Here is a 17,655-nt window from a genome sequence, read left to right as displayed (position 1 = left end):
CTGCTTCTCCTTCCAATATTTAAGAGCATCTTCATGAGAAAGACCTTACATCTTGTGAGTCTTAATGTTAAGGCATGTATGGTATGTCTAACAGGATTCCAAAGTCCTAGAATCAGAGGGTAGCTCTGGGCTGGGACCTCCTCTGGACACAGAGACCATGTGTTTCCTCTGCTTCCTTCACTCCCAACTGCCCCTACATCTCCATCCCCAGCCCCAAGCTTAGGGCGGGTTGGTATTTAGCAAGTGCTGGGAAGACTGAAGAAAGGAGGTATTCAGACAGATTCAGAGGACACTCTCCTGGGCAGCGATTTTGAATCGGTGGGTATTTTTACCATCACTCCTTGGCCTTGTCTGTTTTCTCCTTCTGTCTCCGTGGGCAGCCTTTTTAACAGCTCTTGAACACTCCACGCTTCCTTTTAGAATCATCTGGCAACATCCTGCATTTCCTCTGGGGTAAGCAGAATGGCCTCTCAAACATGTCCATGCCCTGATCCCTGGAAGCTATAAACACATTATATTCCATGACATCAGGGATGTTGCAAATGTCATTACTGTTATAGATCTTTGGATAGTGAATCCTAGATTATCTCTGTGATTCAACGTGATCACATGAACCTTAAAGGCAGAGAACTTTCTCTTGCTGGCGTCAGAGAGATGCTGAAGAGGAAGTAAGGGAGAGTCAGTGTTTGAGAGGTGTTTGACCCACTGCCGGAGAGGCATATGGAAAGCAGGGAAGGGAGGTGAGGCCTCTAGGCGTAAACACCTCTCCCCCTCAACCTCCCAGCTAACAGCCAGTGAGGAAACAGGACCTCACCTGAATGAGCTGGGAAGCAGATTCTGTCCTCCGGCATTCAGTAAGGAGTACAGTCCTGCTGACATCTAGATTTTAGCCTTATGAGGCTGAGAGCTGAGTCTCCCTGGACTTCTGACTTACAGAAACTGTGCAGTAATGAGTGTGTGCTGTTTTAAGCCACGAAGCTTGTGGTAATTTGTTACACAGAAGTAGCAAACCAATACACCTTTTGTCAGGGGGTCTAGAGCAAGCAGTTCTCAAAGTGCAGCTCCCGAAGGCCACTGAGACCCTTTCAGGAAGTCTGTGAGGTGAAAACTATTTTCACAATAACACTAAGATGTTATTTGCCTTTTTCATGTTGTTGACATTTGCACCAATAGCGCAAAAGCATCAGTGGGGAAAACTGCTGGTGTCCTGGCTCATGTCAAGGTGGCATCACTTTGCCAGTGGTCATTCTATTTTCACCGGCACAACCTTGCAAGAAAGAACATGCAGTTTCACTTAAGGAAGCTCTTAAGGAGCAGAAAAATTATTAGTTTTGTTAAATCTCGACCCTTGAGCCATGTATTTTTCATATGCTGGGTGATCATATCAAAGCACCAGAAAGCCCCTCCGCCTCGAAGAAAAGCTCATGTGCCTTTTCCCCCATGGAACACCAGTTTTACTAGACAAAAGACTGATACAGAAATTAGAGTTATTCAGACATGGGTATTCGGGAGATACTTTCTTGAAGATGAATGAAGTGAGACTGACACTTCAAGAAACACAACTGACAGTATTCGTTACCAGTGGTAGCATTTGAGATTTCTAGCAAAGAATAGAATTTTGGAAAACCTGAGTCTGCCACTGGAATTTGACAGATTTGCAATCCTTAGACTGTCTGATGAGATCAGCTGTGATATTACACAGCAGAAGAATGTGATTTTCTTTATACTGTAAAATAAACTGTGGAAGTATTTGGAACATGTGAATAACTGAGTGGGTCATTAATCATGCTGAGTAAATGAGCCATGGAAAATGCAGGAAGCATTTATTGATATGCTTCCATATTCCAAATTGCAACTAACCTTCAGGAAGCTACCACTTATTGGGGCTTCCTGTGGCACGGTGGTTAAGAATCCTCCTGCCAATGCAGGAGAAATGGATTTGAGCCCTGATGCAGGAGGATTCCACATACTGTGGAGCAACTAAGCCCGTGTGCCACAACTACTGAGCCTGTGCTCTAGAGCCCACGAGCCACAACTACGGAGCCCGTGTGCCACAACTACTGAAGCCCACATGCTTAGAACCCATGCTCCACAACAAGATAAGCCACTGCAATGAGAAGCCTGTGCACCTCAATGAAGAGCAGCCCCTGCTCGCCGGAACTAGAGAAAGCCCGTGCCCAGCCACGAAGACCCAGTGCAGCCAATACATAAATAGATAAATAAACATATTTATAAAAACAATGCCCCTCCCCTTACCAGCTACATAGCCACGTGAGGCTAGATCTTCTTCATTGTACTTCAACCAAGACATTATTTCACAACAGGTTGAATGCAGAAGCAGATGTGAGAATCCAGCTGGCTTTTGTTAAGCTAGACACACAGTGCAGCTTGTCTCACTGACTACTTTTTTGGTCTTTAAAATGTAGGTTTTTCTAAAAATATTTTTATGGTAACATATAGTGGATTTATTACTGACATAAATGAATTAATACATGTATTATAGTTTCAGTTTCAATTTCAAATACAGCAAATATCAATAGATGTGAACCACAGAAATAAAATCTTTGGGGTCTTCAGGAATCTTCGAGTGGATATTATCTACCGAGGCCTGTGGGAGGGCAGGCCACACATGGGTGTAACTCAGTGGTTCTGAATTAGTGCTCCAGAGGTATTTTTCATTTAACTCATACACTTTAGCCCTTTTCATTCTTAAAACAATTGTTGAATGTTGAATGAGTTTTCTCTGTTTACAGATTGGCAGGTTTTGTGTGAAATATCACATTTTTCAATTGTCTTAAAAAACTGAACGGCCTGGCTGCACTGGATCCAGGATTCAGCCCAGCCCCTGGCGCTGGGTGGGGCAGCCCTCCTCTGCACACAAGCCTTCCAGTTTCCCTCCACCCTCACCACACCCCATTCCTTACAACCTTCCCTTTAAACCTGTTTCTCCTCAGTTGTTCATGTGGTGTCTCGGCTCCTGGAAGCATCTGTGTTTGAAATGTCTCATCTACGTGTCTACATGGTCTCCTTGGTAGCAAGAAGCTAGGAAGACCTGGGTGTGTCTCTAGCTCATTCACAGGGGATGTTATACATCACTAGATGCCAAGAGCCCATGAAAAGAAGATGAGATCGCCAGATGAGACAGGGATTTCTGAAATGGAGGCACAGGGCATATCGTAAGGCTCATTCTCTCAAATATGTTAATAAAGTGCTGCTGAATATGCCAAGCAGATGGGTACGGTGCCAGGAGGGTAGCTGAAATGGGGATTATAAAATGAGTTTGTGTGCCAGAGCCAGAGTATCTGTGTTCAAATCCTGGCTATACCTTTTAATAGCTGCGTGACCTTGGGTTAGTTACCCAAACTCTATTTGCAAAATTAGGCTCATAATACTATCTGCCTTATAGGGCTGTTGGGAGAATTAAATGAGGTAGTGTGTGACAAGCAATTAGAACAGTGGCTGGCACAAAGGAAGCCCTCAACGACTGTTAGCTATTATTTTTGTTATTCTTTTGAGCTGGGCTGGTGTCTGCTGTGAAAAGGAAAGTCGGCTGCCTTAAGATTCTGCCAGAAAACCTGGACGCTGTCCTCCCCACCCTTCTCCAGGTCCCAGGCATCCTCACATGAGTGTGGTGGGTCCCAGCAGATATTCGAGGATGACATGGGCCTCATTTTGATTGACAGCCACAGCCACTCAATCCACACCTGTTAAATCTACAGTGGATTTGGCAGAAGACCTAAATGGACATTTCTCCAAAGAAGACATACATATGACCAACAGGCACAGGAAAAGATGCTCAACATTGCTAATTATTAGAGAAATGCAAATCAAAACTACAATGAGATATCACCGTACTCCAGTCAGAATGGCCATCATCAAAAAGTCTACAAATAATAAATGCTGGAGAGGGTGTGGAGTCCGTTTTACATCATTGGGAATGTAAATTGGTGCAGCCACTTTGGAGAACAGTGTGGAGGTTCCTCAAAAAACTAAAAATAGAGCTACCATATGATCCAGCAAGCCCACTCCTGGGTATATAGCTGGAGAAAACCATAATTCAAAAAGATATATACATCCCAGTTTCATTGCAGCACTATTTACAATGGCCAAGTCATGGAAACAACCATCTACAGAGGAATGGATAAAGAAGATGTGGTACGTATATACAATGGACTATTACTCAGCCATAAAAAAGAATGAAATAATGCCATTTGCAGCAACATGGATGGACCTAGAGATTATCATACGAAGTGAAGTAAGTCAGACAAAGGGAAATATCATGTGATATGGCTTACATGTGGAATCTAAGAAATGATGCAATGAACTTATTTACAAAACAGAAATAGACTCACAGACTTAGAAAGCAAACTCACAGTCGCCAAAGGGGAAAGGGGGGTGTGGAGAGTTAAATTAGGAGTTTGGGATTAACATATACACACTCCTATATACAAAATAGGTAAACAACAAGGTCCTACTGTATAGCACAGGGAAATATACTCGATATCTTGTAATAACCTATAATGGGAAAGAATCTAAAAAAGAATATATATATATATATATATATATATATATATATATATATACAGCTGAATCACTTTGCTGTTCACCAGAAACTAACACAACATTGTAAATCAACTACACTTCGATAAAAATTTTAAAAAATTAAAAAAAAATGTACAGCGGATTTGCTGTGGCTGATGAGCACACTAACAAGTCCATTCATTTGTTCTTTCACACGTTCACTTATTTGATCAGTATTCTATTTCTTCATTAAGCATCTATCTATCGAATAGTTATCTATTCATTAAACACATGGCTTACTATGTTCCTGTCTCATGGACACAGAAGCTCATGTCCTTGTTTTGGGTTAGAAACAACCATCAGCTCTTTCTGGTGAACAGGGCCTAAGTATTTTAATGCCTTGTCTGTTAAAAACCGTGATCCACATGTTTCTATGAGACTGTGAAAGAGCTATTCCTATCCTGAGGCCAAGTTACGTGAAATAAACTGCTGTTCAGAAATTGCCTTGCGAAGAGAAACAGGACTATAACTCAGAAAAAATTCTGTAAGTACCCAATTTATTCATAAAATAATACAGCTTAAATATTTATGGGTTTTTTTTTTTTGGTCATATACTTACCATCACTCCCAAATGTGCCTTCGGCCAACATGTATTTGCAAGGTTAGGGTCTGTAGTTATTCCTCTGGAAATCGTACAAGGCATTTGATGTGCTCGTTAAATACTTCCCCCTCACCAAACAACACACAGATCTATTCTGCCTTGTGATTTACTCTCCCATATCTCTGACCAAAAGTGGGCTCCACCTAGGGCCTTTTATGCTTGCAAGACACTTGTTCATTTCTTGGAAAGACGATTATACAAGTGAAACATTCATTCTTTTGGTTCAAGACTGGCCAGTTTATATCAAAACAAAACACATCCACCCAAAACAATGATTCCAGGCATTTGTGTTGATGACTGAGTTTGCTCTCAGGAGTGATAAAAAGACACACAAGGAAGCCCTAGATTAAGCTTAAATATAAACCTGGTGGGCCACTTCTCTGGAGAGCCATACCACGTGGCCTTTTGCCGTGGACAAGTTTCCACTGTCATGGGTCCATTGAAGACTCTTTGAGGTCATTCCTAGGGATTGACATAAACATGGGGCCTGAATTGGCATCACCTGGGACTCTGTTAGAGCAGGATCTTGGGCCCATGTAGATCTACTGCGTCACAGTCTAAGTGTTAACAAGATCCTCTGGTGATCTGTATACACAGGAAAGTCTGAGTGGTGCTGGACTGGGAATCCCGGACCCACCTCAGGAAGACACCTCTAGGTGAATAAACCTCTTCTTCAGTGGACAGACCATCCTCAGCAGGGAGGAATTACAGATGACAGCTGCCAAAACAGTATGGGTTTTTTTATTTTTATTTTAAACATGCAAAATACAGTCCATGCATCTGCCATTTTAAAAAGTCTCTCATCCTGTAGCAGATAAAACCAAACATGTTTTGGCTACCAACGTTCAAGAAATGTTTCAAAATGCTTTACAGTGTAAAGATAATAAGAAATTTAGCAAAATTTCAACAAACCTGTATAAAAAACAGATACAGATAACATTTTATTTCAAGGCGACATGCTGTAATGTAAAGAGTAAGTTATAATGATCTGTGTTTCTTCGTAAAAAGTCTTTAACAATACAAGTGCTTAACAGATTGAGGCCTCAGGGCTACACATGCAAAAAAATTGTCAATTAGTTAAAAATCACCAAAACGTGCTATTTTTAAATGTGTATCTGTGTGTCTTCTTAAGTACAGGAGTAATAGAAGTATTAAATATTAGCAGGAATAGTATTTGAGAAGTCCGTAAAAGTGTGTAGAGTTCATGGAGCCAGTGTCCGGGAAGAGTCATACATGTCTGATGAACATTTTGGCTTAATCCCTTTGCCATTGTAATAGTCCACGACTTGGTTTGGGACTTCAGCCAACACGCTCTTTGCCAGGGCAGCTGGAGATGCCTGCAGGGAAGAAGAAATCACCGTGACTTTGGCGCCCAGCCAAAGGAACCTGACCCAAATCAGCCTGAAAGACTGGAGTCCTGCTCTGAGCAGCTGGGCTCATCCATTCACTCATTCATCATACATTCACTCATTGATCATCCACTCACTCATTCATCATCCGTTCACTCATTCATCATTCATTCTGTACTTAGCATCTACTCCAAGAAGAGTTGTCTGATCATTGGAAAATGAACCTTTAATTTCATAATTGTAGTTTTTCATGTCTGTCTAAAATACAACTATTCACATCTCAGGATGGGTGAACATTGGATGGCAGGAAGAACAGCTTTGTAGTTTTGTGTCTGATTTACATTCAAATCCAGACACCTATTTATGTTCCAGGCACTATGTGAGCATTTATAGGGTCTATGGTTCTTGCCATTAGGGAAGTTACAGTCACGTGAGAGGAGCCTGGTGGAGCCGAAATGAACCCTCCCGCAAGGCAGAACATGATACATGCCACAGACCAGCAGATCCCAGCACACAGGAGCTCGTTAGAAATGTAAACTCTTAGACCCATCCCAGAGCTGATGAAGCAGAGTCTGCATGTCAATGCTATGCCTAGGAGGCTCCTGTGCGTACTGAAGCTTGAAAAGCACTGCTCTAGCGAGTCACAAACACTGTGACTAGAGCACAAAAACCAAGAGACTAAGTCATCCTGGAGGAAACCACAGCAGGTTTCCAAGAAGAGGTGGCATTTAAGTTGGGTATGTTTTCAAAGGGGGAAAAGGAGAGGATTGGCATTTGATCATTCTAGGGACAGTGAGTCCTCTGATGGGGCTCTGAAGGAAGTGTGCGCGCGTGCGTGTGTGTGTGTGTGTGTGTGTGTGTGTGTGCGCGCGCGCGCGCGTGCGTGTGCATGTCGGGGATGCAGGGTTGGTGGGGCACTCAGCTGGAAAATGAGCTTGTGGCCAGGTGATGGAGGGTCTTGAATACCATGCTAATTTACGTATCCTTTCTTCTGTCAGCATTATGGACTCACTGCCGGCCTTGGGGCAGAGGAAGGTGGAGGTTGAAATCCTGCATGGACTCTGGACCCATGCAGAGCTGGGCCTGATCTCGGACCCTGGCACTCACTACTAACTGCCCAGCCGCTAGGCAAGTAAGATTGCCTGAACCTCATTGTTAGCAGTGACTGAAGAGGTTGAAAGCCTGAAGCAGAGGCATGTTTGAGGTCCTTCCCCCCTGAAGGAAAGGGGGCTGGCCTTAATGCCAGATGACCTGGTTTCGAGCTCTTTCCTTCCTATGTGGCTTCTCACGCAGCCATTCAGCTCTGCATATTCTGAGACAAGAGAGGAAAGAATAGAAATTCATTCTATCTCAGTCTTTAGGAGGCTCAAAATGTAAGAGACGTATGTCTTAAAAACAATCTGAACACTGCAAGGAGTGCTTCTAAAGTGACTGCTCACATTTTGAAGTTGTCACAGTATGTGGGATGTTGGCATCCATGAATGCTCTTTTATTTTATAAATAACTGCTCAGGGTTGTGTGTTAAATCATGGCCCACTTGTACACTGGGGAAGACACAACAGTCACTTCCTCCCTTTTCTCTCTGGTCGTTGCTCACACAAATGTTAGAAAGATAAAGACTTCCTGGCCTTCCTGCCATCTAGGGACAGCCATCTGACCCAATTTCATTGTTTGAGACCCAAGTGGGAGTTCCCTGGGGGTGTTTCCTGGAAAGCTCTTCAACAGACATCATTGGCTCTGTTTCTCTCTCCCGTTCCTTTTTTCCTTGACCTAGCATGTGATTCCTGGGGCTATGGCAACCATTTTAGCATTATGAGGGAATAACAAAAAGAATCTCTAAGTGCTGGTCCTGACACTATTGAATCATTGAAAAAAACTAATGTCCGCAGGCACCAGCCCCTCTAGCTACATGAGAAAAGTATATTTGTACTTGTAAAACTCAGGGTTTCTCAACTTTGGCATTATTGCTATTTTGATATATTGGATATATTTGATAATTCTTCATGTGGGGACTGTCCTCTGCACCATAGGATGCTTACCAGCATCCTGGCCTCTACCCACTGGATGCAAGTAGCCATGAAAACTGTCTCCAGACATTGCCACATGTCCCCTGGGGAGAAAAATCATCCTTGGTTAAGAACCATGTGTGTAACCCACTGTGAGATGGATTTGCTGTTATTTGAAGACAAATATTCTTCAATCGTATGTCAAATAGAACTTGCTTGGATGATAAAAGTATCCTGTATCTCTGCTCTTCAATGTGGTAGTCACCAGACACATGCTGTCACTGAGCCCTTGAAATGTGGCTAGGGTGACTGAAAAACTGACTTTTAATTTTAATGAATTTAAATTTAAATAACCACATGTGGCTCTTTGCTACTCTGTTGGACAGCACAGTTCCCAATGCTTCTCCTGCCTCTTGCATATCTGTGCTGGTAGCTCTAGTGAGCAAAGAGGGCTTGGAGGTCTGTTAAGTTGGGAAAAGGCAAAAAGATATGAAAGCAGCTGGCAACAACAGTAACAACAGCTGCATTTATTAACCACCTACATGTACCAGGCCCTGTGCTTAGCTTTATACAGGGCCCACCTCCAACCCTCCAATGTGTGTGTCATTCACCTGTTTTACAGATGAAAGTCTGTGACACAGAGAGGTTACATAACTTGCCCTGAGCTACACAGCTCAGAGCCTCTGCCCTGTCCGAAGCTGAGTTACCATGCAGAGCAGAAAAAGAGAGGCAATTCCTGGGTTCCTGGCTGTATGAAATGATATCAGTGCCTCACCTTGCGTTTTATTTATGGTTGATTGAATTCAGAGTAGATTAGTTTGGATAATGAAATGGTTCTCAGAATCTAATTTGAAATCCAGAAAGATAAGGCGGGTGCTAGGCTCCTGGTGCTCTGCTCTAGTGGTCCACGGGGAGCTGGGGCCCTGGGGCAGAGGGACAGTGAGGGGACCCCCTTCCTCACCCTGATCAGGCACCTCCTTGCTGCGGGTGCCCCCACCTCCCTGCCCGCCCACCAAGGTCTGTCCTCCTCATGTCCCAGCTCCTGCCGCTTCTCTGAAGTTTTGTAGCAACCGGGTGGCCCTCCTCAACCACCCACAGATCGCTTAGCGTGGGAGTTTTCTGCAGACATCTATGTCCCAACCGCGCAATTCTTCAGTAAATTCCTGGAGGCCGGGCCCCATGGCGCCTCATCTCGCTGTGGTCCCAGAGTGAGCACTTAGCGGGCCCCCAGCGAGTGTGTGAGGGTGAGGGGCTGGCGCGGAGGCTGCAACCTTGCGTGGCCCTGTGGAGCGCGCGTGCGCATGTATGTGTGTGTGTGTGTGTGTGTGTGTGTGTGTGTGTGTGTGTGTGTGTGTAGGGGGCAGGAAGAGGGTGGTTTGGGGATGCTCTTGGACCCCTCTTCACTTAGGCAACGCTGTGGGTGGTGGTCAGTCCTGTGGTGCTCCTGTCTGGCTGACAGGATGGGGTGGGACACCACAGTCTGCAAGAACACTGTCTCCCCACCTTGGGCACCACGCAAGCAAGTGGCTTCACGGATAAACACAACTGCGGGAGATTCAGCTCCAACGCACCCCGACTTGAAGAGGATGCCCCTCCTTGCTGTCCTGTGCAGACACCTCGGGGGCTTGGAAACTTCCCCTCGGGCAAGCCGAAGGTGGGCTACCGTAGCAGGGTTACCCTTCACCCAGGCTCACTGCCTGTACACCTGTAGGGGCTTTCACAAGGGGATGGAATGAAAGAACACGGGGGGCTGTCTGGGACACAGCGGGAGAGGCTGCGCCACCAGCCGAGGGAAACTTTGTATGAATCAGAAAAGGTGGTGGTGGTTTTTTTTTTTAAACTCTATCGGTCATGAGCCGGTTTTGATTCTGCCTTAGCAAACTTATTCCAGAATTTTCCCCTATTGACCACAATCAACTGTTTAATATCATCCTTTAAACTAACTTTGGCTTCTTGCTGGTTCGCTCATTAATGAATTACATAAATCTTTGATGCTGCTCACTACATATTTATAGAGGGATTAGGTTTCTATCCTTTTGAAAATATACTTTGCCAAGGCAAACACAGGCCTCTGCCGGGGCACATGGCTTGACAAGAAGAACCAGGCCGAATTTCAGCTCCTCTTTGCTGCTTCAGCCAGGCACCCTTGAGCAGACAACAACCTGCACAACTGTACATGGCAGCCCTGGGTGCACTGGAGACCCTAAATTATGTGGATGAGGCCAAGCTCTAATGAAGTATTGGCTACCTAGTTCGCATGGCTCAGGTTACACTTCTTTCTCCAGCGAGCCAAGCTCTACCTGTCATGGGTGGGAGGCGGCCTGGCCCTGGAGGGGGCAGTTGGCATTGCTTCACTACGAACCCTGGTGGAAAAGGGGCGGGGGGTGGTCTTCTGCTCTCGCATGGGAAGCCCCTGAGATATGCGTACGTGTTTGAAGTTCCTGAAGGGCACGAACTGGACGATGTCGCGCAGGACGGGCTCTCCCTTGGGTGACCTCAGAATCCCGTCGTCACCGTCCAGCATCTGCATGTCGCTGAAGTCTGCGTTGCCCACTCCCACGATGATGACCGACATGGGGAGGTGGGAGGCGTGCACGATGGCCTCCCGCGTGTCCGCCATGTCTGTGATGACCCCATCCGTCAGGATCAGCAGGATGAAGTATTGCTGTCGTCGGTGGGATGCCAGGAGATGACGGGGAAGGGGGTGGGGTGGGGAGACAAGGACAAGGCCAGTTACACCCAGGCGTCTCCAGTGCATACGGACCACAGCGAGTGACGACAGACTTTTCCCGAGTGCCTGTGCTGACAGCCCTAAACACTGAAGACCTAGGATGACGGCAGCTTAAAGGCAGGCACAGTGATTGCGGGTTAATCTAATTATCGCCTTAGCGATGGTTACAAGGCACAGGGTTTAGACAGAGCAGCAGAGGAGTCAGCGGGGCTGGCTTCAGATCCTGTTCTCTGAGACGCTGGGAATTGTCCCTTAACTCCTCTGGGTCTCAGCCTCTTCATCTCTCAAGAGAGGGTGGGGCCAGATCATCCCACCGTCCTCTTCAGCTTGGAGGCTTGGCAAGAGTCTAAAGCCAAGCTGCCTAATATTTACAGTAGCCACAGCTCCACGTGACTGCGGAGCCCTTGAAAGTGGTGAAAGCAATGGAGAAACAGAATTTTTAATTTTATTTCATTCGAATGAACTTAAATTTAACTTTAAAAAGTGGATATCCGATTGAGTTATCAGAAATCTTTTAAGTATGTTTGGAATGATTATGAATGTGAGTCTACGTTCTCAATTATCAATGTATAAAATCTATATAAGGACCAAGTATTTTTGATGACACTTTAGCATCCACATTGAGATGATGTACGTATAAAATACACACTGGATTTTGAAGACTCAGTACAAAAAAAAAGAATGTAAAATATGTTATTGATAATTTTCATATGGAGTACCTCTTGAGATGATCATGTTTTAGTTATACTGGGTTAAGTAAAATATATTATTAAAATTAATTTCCCTGTTTCTATTAACTTTTTAAAATGTGGCTACTGGAGAATTTAAAATTGTTGTATGCCTCCCACTGTATTTCTAGTGGACGGCGTTGCACTAAAGCCCCGCTAGGAGAGGTGAGGGTCGCAGTCTCTCCTTCTGAAGGCCCTGTGCCCTGGGCTAGTGAGTGGCCTGCAGGGGGCTGCCCTTCTCCAAGGATGTGGGCAGAAGGCTCCTCCTGCTCCAGGTCCTGGCTGGACAGGCTGGTGGGTGACTCATGTGAGATGGAGATTGGAGAGAAGGCTCCATACTCATCAGTACAGGGAGGGCTCGGGAAGGGCTATGGGGCTGGAGAGGGAAAGCCCAGTGGAGGACATCACTGTCCTTAGTTATAAGAGGCATCATGACAGCCTCTCGGGTAAGAGGGGAGGGAAGGAGGTCACTGAGATATTGCTCATGCCAAACTCAAAAGGCCTAATGTAATCGTCGCAATATGCTCAACTCTACAGGAAATAGCGTGGGATGATGAAACCATTCCAAGTTGCCACATTTCAAAGGAGAAAGGCTATATAGAAGAATCACATGTCGAAAACATCTGGTTTTGAGAATCACACTTAAAAGGTTGCATATAGGCTGGCAGTGTTAAAGAGTTCCCTTTTTTCTCTGTGAGTCTGAAAAAAATGTTTTTAAACAAAACAACTCAGTCAAAAATCCAATTGGAGAGAAGAGGAATTCACACTGTGATGAAGACAGCCACATGTCCTGAATGCTGTCCCCACAGTTTAATATAAAGACTAATTCTGTGCCATGTCTGCTAGCTACCCACCCCTAGTTCTAGCTGAACAATTTTCAAGTGCTTTGAAAATTCGGGTTGCCAATTTTCATCCATACCTATGCTTTTTTGAGTCTCATACATTCACAGAGAAGGCGGCCTGGGAGTTTGGAGGAAGGTTTCAGTTGGGTGAAGTGGTGGAGGAGCTAGGGAGGTGCAGGGAGAAGGGGCAGAAGGGGGCAACTTGGTGGCTTGGCGATGGAGGGAAGCAGTGTAGGAAACACTAGGAACATAAATGACTCCCCCCAGGGTGCCCCTTGGAGGCCATGGTAGGTGCCACACCTGGAGGGAGACCCTCCTGATTCCTGAGCAGGTGGGCTTCTGAGTGAATCACACTTCTGCGCCCCCATCATCCACGCCCCACCTTCCCCTAACTCCTGTCTGATTCGATCTTCATGGTCCAGGGCACGGATCTCCCCTGCTTGCTCCCTACAACATCCCCAGGAGCAAACGACCTGACAGTCACATGACCACATCAAGCTAGTGTAGAGTTGTCATGGTCTAGAGTGGGCGCTGGGAAAGTATTTTCTGTAAGGGTCTATAATAAATACTTTAGGCTCTGCGGGCCATAATGGTGTCCATGGCAATGACCTAACTCTGCCTGTTAGAATGAAAACAGCCATAGACAGTACTTAATAGGAGTGCATATGCCTTTGTTCCAGTAAAACTTTATTGATGGACACAAGTTTGAATGTCATACAACTTTTGTGTGTCCTGAAATATTATTCTCCTTTTGATTTTTTTCAGCCATTTAAAAATGTAAAAGCCACTCTTAGCTAGTAAGCCCCTGAAAAATAGGTTGCAGAGGGTAGCTGCCTTTTCATTTAGAGCAGGGGTTCTTAACCTGGGCTTGCAGGTTGCTGAGTTGAAAGAATTCAGGCAGTCTGTGCAGCTGGGGTAAATTAAAGTTTTATTTTCACTAACCTCTAACTAAAACATTTTTTTCAATTCTAAATATAATCAACAAATAAAATTAGTTTTAACTGTACTTGTGACTGAGTCACCAATGGAAATCACAGAATATGTTTCTGACACATTACAGTGGCTGCAAATATCTCAACGTATCACGCCATTCAGTACCACTTAGAAATGATGGAATTACTAGGCCAGCCACTAGTTCTCATGATTTAATTTTATTACTATATTTATGATACTTCTAGGTCACATTTAGAGATACTTTGCTAACTGCATTTCAATATAATTGGTTTACTTTATAACACATACTTTATTTTGTGCATTTAAAGGCCCTTCTGAGGAGGGGTCCGTGGGCTTCACCAGCTGCCATGGAAACCATAGAACAGAAAGGGTTAAGAAGCCCTGGTCTGAGGAGGCTGTCAAGATTCTAGAACCTGACCCTTCCTGGTTTAATCTAGCTACAGGTAAGAGGCTACAGACTGCTGGATTGCAAGCCCGATGGAAATTTCCAATAAAGCTCACAGTAACAGCTGCTTCCAAAGGCAGGCTAGGAAAATACTCACAGTGAAATATTATAGACTTTGAATGTACTTGAGGTCCAGTTTACATAAGGAGGGGACTTTTTTTTTCTTTCTAGAAGAGTCCCACAAAACTGAGGAGAAAACCCTCCAGCCACAGACTTCCTGGCACCACCTGCCTACAAGGTTCAAGGTTAGGACTCTTAGCAACCAGTGACAACAAGGCCCTGGACCACACGCTGTTCAGAAGGTAACAGAAATCTCTGGGGGAAGGCGCCAGTATTCCTGCCTATAGGAGTGAGTTATCTGCGGAGATATGGATTAGATGCTTCCTGACCTGTCCTTTCAGAGCTGACCCACCCGTCCCTGGAGGAGTGAGTGGTGGCCAAACCTCACCCTGGTTTGTATTAGTCCAGAACTCAGACCTATGTCAGATTCTCTTCTTTCTGTGGGTCCTGGTACCCCAGAGAGGCCGAGATGATTCAGTTTTCAAACTGGGCTCCGGGGAGCCCTAGGGATGGCTTGGATGCTCTTGGGGATAAAGGGAGTCAAGGAGAATAGGCAAGTTTGGACCCCATCCCTCAGCCCGATTTAGCAAAAATAGTGTTTTCTTCAAATCCATTTTATATGTTTGGTTTCCGAGCAAGATATTATTTGAAGAATTTGAATTTGAAGTTCTGGTGAGTAGAAAAAAGGTTAAAAATAAAATGAAATCCCGATCCTGTCCAACTCTGTCCCTAAATCTTGCATCCGTGAGGATTCGGATTTGCTCCAAGGCCTCCATGGGTTTGGCAGGATCTTCAGGGATGTTGGGGACAAAGTGTGTGTGGTACGGGTGGAGGGGCCAACAGCAGGAGGGATGGCGACACTGAGTATGGGCAGCTCTTTCAATGAATGTTGCTCTAAAAGAGTAAAATAAGGGACAGTAGCTAAAGAGTAAAGCGAGAGCTTTGGACTTAAGAGATATTATAAATGCTTTGTTTGCTAATAGGAATGAGTCTTCAGTAGAGAGGGAAAAACAGATGATAAGGAGAGAAAGGGAATACTAAGTACAAGGTCAGTGTCCCTGGAGCGGAGGCGTGTGCTGCAGTGCGCAGAGCAGAGGTCGCCAGGAGATGGGAGTGTGGTCCAGCCCATCCTCACATGAGGGGAGCTGAGAACAGGCACAGGAGAAGGGGCTCAGATGAGCTCACGTGAAAAGGTGAGGGAGCCGCGTATCATGTTCTCTATGCAGATTAAGTATCTTGGAACCCAGCATAAAATCAGAGAAAATTTCAGACGTCAGTAATGTTCTGCTAAATCTGAGAAAAGGTCATAAAGCTGAAAAAGCACATAATGATGGTATTGAAAAATGATACATAGAAAAGTTATTACGGCAATATATGTACCTCTAATATATTAGGGGAAAAACTGAACACTTTGGCCTTGTAGCCTTGGTTTGCATTTTTCTTAAGAAAACCACCAACAGGACCTGAATTAAATCTTCGCTGTGATGGTGTGTGTTACTTCACTTGACTACCAGGAGGAAGAATAACCCTTTGTTTTACTTCACTTCCATCTGTAGTCTGGGCACTCTGAAAGCAAGCTTAGTTTTGGACGGTTGTTCCTTCCCGGGGACTGATGGTGAGTGTGGGTACTATGAGGATGACCTGCACTCCAGCGGATAGAGTGGCCCCCCGTGTTGAGTGCCTCCTGTGTCCAGGCAACGCTGCAGACATCCAGCCGGGTCGTCTCTAAACCTCACACTAATCCAGCAAAAATGGGCATGTTTATCCCCACTTTCCAGATGAGGAGACTGAGGACGGGGGGCAGGTTAAGTCACTTCTTCAAACTCACACAGGTAGGAATGAAATTTATTGTCAGAGTGGGATGGGTGCTACGACCAGTGTCCACGTGAGGAAGGGTAAATGCCCACGAGCAGGCAGACCGCCCCTCTCCTTACCGACGCCTCCTTGGTGTTGGTCTCCTCTGATGCTGACTTGGCGACCTTCTGGATGATGGGAGCGATGTTGGTGGGGCCGTAGAGCTGGAGTTTGGGGAGGCAGCTCTGGTAGGCTTCCACAACTCCTTGAATCCCTGAGGTGGAATTGGCAAAGGTCAATAGCTAAATAGTCCCCTAACTATATTTATAATCAAACACACACACACGTGAAGAATTAACTTCCTCCAAACAGTCCTTATCAACAGCACATTTATGTTAAGATAAAAAACACCACATCTGGGCTGGTATTTCTGCCTCCACTCCCACTAAAATCATTCTCTTTGTTCCTTTTACTTATTTTTTTTGAAATTAGCTTGGGAAGAATTTATTAATGAATGATTGTGTTTGCTACAGAATGCAGACAAGCTTTTTATGACAAAAGAGAATATTCTAGATCCATTTAAAAAATGTCAGTTACAAACTTACGTATTCCCAAAACTTTCTACACTTTCAAAAATAAGGTATTCCTATTGGGAATATTTTGCCACCCTCCAACTTAAAACTCAGAGAGAAATCATTTTGGTCTGAGATCACTCTCTTTAAAGGTTCAAGTCAAAAGCGACCATTTCCACAAACGTCTCCCTTAGGTCTCACTCTACACAACAGATTTCATTAGATCGTCCTATTGTAATGCAACCAACATTGCACCCATTTTACAAATGAAGAAACTGAGGCTCGGAGAAGTGTGCTGCAGACTCAGGATTCACACCCAGGTGTGTCTGGCTCTAAGGGCCATGCTCACAGCTTTAACATGCCTCTGGTTTTTACACCGTCCTGTGGACTCTAGTATACCCACCCCAGGCCACCTGTGTGAGTGATGTGTACCCACAACTGTCTCTCCAGATGTTACAGTCCTCGTGGGCAGGAACTGTGACTTTCTCTCTCATGAGCTCGAGGCAGGTCGGGCGCATGGTAGCTGCTCCCCAAACGTGTGACGAGTGAGCAAAATGACTGTCACGATCATCTGCCAGGGACTGGAGCACAGATGTGCGACATCCATCACCATGGGCACCTCTCATTTAAGGGGGGCTTCCAGCCAAGAGGTGGTGACGGGTGGGCTCTGCTGGAAGAGGCAGCCCTGCTTGTGTAGCTCCTCCCAGCACGAGTCTTGACTGCACACTCAATGTTCTAATCCTGATCCCACAGTGAAGTCCCATCACCAATGATTTTTGTTCAAATGGTTCTCTCCGTGTCTGTGCCTGTGTCACCTCTCCCTTCCCCTGTTTCATTTCATCCTCCTACACCCCTTTCTACCCTGAAACAGCACACTGATCCTGTTTGAGGCCAGAGAGACCCACAAAGTCCCTGCTGTGGTTGTTTTCCCTCCGCACCCCGCCAACCAGCTTTTGGGCATCTTGGATGAGCTAGCTGTGTTCTGTTCTGCC

General features: G+C 45.2%; 1 protein-coding gene across 2 annotated transcripts in view; it reads right to left on the bottom strand.

Moving 5' to 3' along the window:
- Positions 1 to 5,923: 5,923 nt before the first annotated feature.
- CPNE4 (copine 4) overlaps positions 5,924 to 17,655 on the bottom strand; it is a 546,940-nt gene continuing 535,208 nt past the window's right edge. For both annotated transcript variants that reach the window (XM_057739418.1, XM_057739419.1), the window contains 3 exons: positions 16,232 to 16,365; positions 10,966 to 11,202; positions 5,924 to 6,519 (listed from right to left, as the gene is read on the bottom strand). In XM_057739418.1, the coding sequence (XP_057595401.1) occupies positions 6,385 to 6,519; positions 10,966 to 11,202; positions 16,232 to 16,365 (506 nt within the window). In that variant the 3' untranslated portion in view covers positions 5,924 to 6,384. The remainder of the gene's footprint in view (positions 6,520 to 10,965; positions 11,203 to 16,231; positions 16,366 to 17,655) is intronic.

The sequence above is a fragment of the Hippopotamus amphibius genome, chromosome 6, assembly GCF_030028045.1.
Source record: "Hippopotamus amphibius kiboko isolate mHipAmp2 chromosome 6, mHipAmp2.hap2, whole genome shotgun sequence".
In the NCBI taxonomy this organism is placed as follows: domain Eukaryota; kingdom Metazoa; phylum Chordata; class Mammalia; order Artiodactyla; family Hippopotamidae; genus Hippopotamus; species Hippopotamus amphibius.
This window is presented reverse-complemented; position numbering and strand designations above follow the sequence as displayed.